General features: G+C 65.9%; 1 protein-coding gene across 1 annotated transcript in view; it reads right to left on the bottom strand.

Annotated features, from left to right (window-relative positions):
• Positions 1-367, bottom strand: part of LOC104083082 (myosin phosphatase Rho-interacting protein-like) — a gene marked incomplete at its 5' end in the record, with an annotated part of 20,162 nt that overhangs the window by 6,132 nt on the left and 13,663 nt on the right. The window contains 1 exon segment of the mRNA XM_009586448.1: positions 203-322. Within this exon segment, the coding sequence (XP_009584743.1) occupies positions 203-322 (120 nt within the window).

The following is a 367-nucleotide window of genomic DNA, read 5'->3' on the forward strand; positions in this document are numbered from 1 at the left end:
CGGCTGTCCAGCTTGACATGGTGAGAAGGGAAGATTAGGACTCCAAGAGCTCCTGGCCCCATTGTACCCCCGATGCACGGTGCCGACCGGCTGCACAGACCCGACGGGCGGAGGGATGGATGGCCACAGCACCGTCCTGGCGGTCCGCAGGCACTTGTGACCCCCAGTGCTGCCCCTTCACCGTAGCAGCGGCAGAGCTCACCTCCAGCTCGTAGGCGTCCTTTCCCTGCGTGAGAGGCGATCCAGCAGCCTCTCCCCCGCCCTCCCCGGTCAGCAGGGTCCGCAATCGCGTGATCTCCGCAGCCAGGCGGTTATTCAGCTCCTGGGAAGAAGGGAGAGCCGTTGTGGGAAGGGGGAGCGTGGCCAC

Source organism: Fulmarus glacialis, unplaced genomic scaffold (assembly GCF_000690835.1).
Source record: "Fulmarus glacialis isolate BGI_N327 unplaced genomic scaffold, ASM69083v1 scaffold9251, whole genome shotgun sequence".
Taxonomy (NCBI): domain Eukaryota; kingdom Metazoa; phylum Chordata; class Aves; order Procellariiformes; family Procellariidae; genus Fulmarus; species Fulmarus glacialis.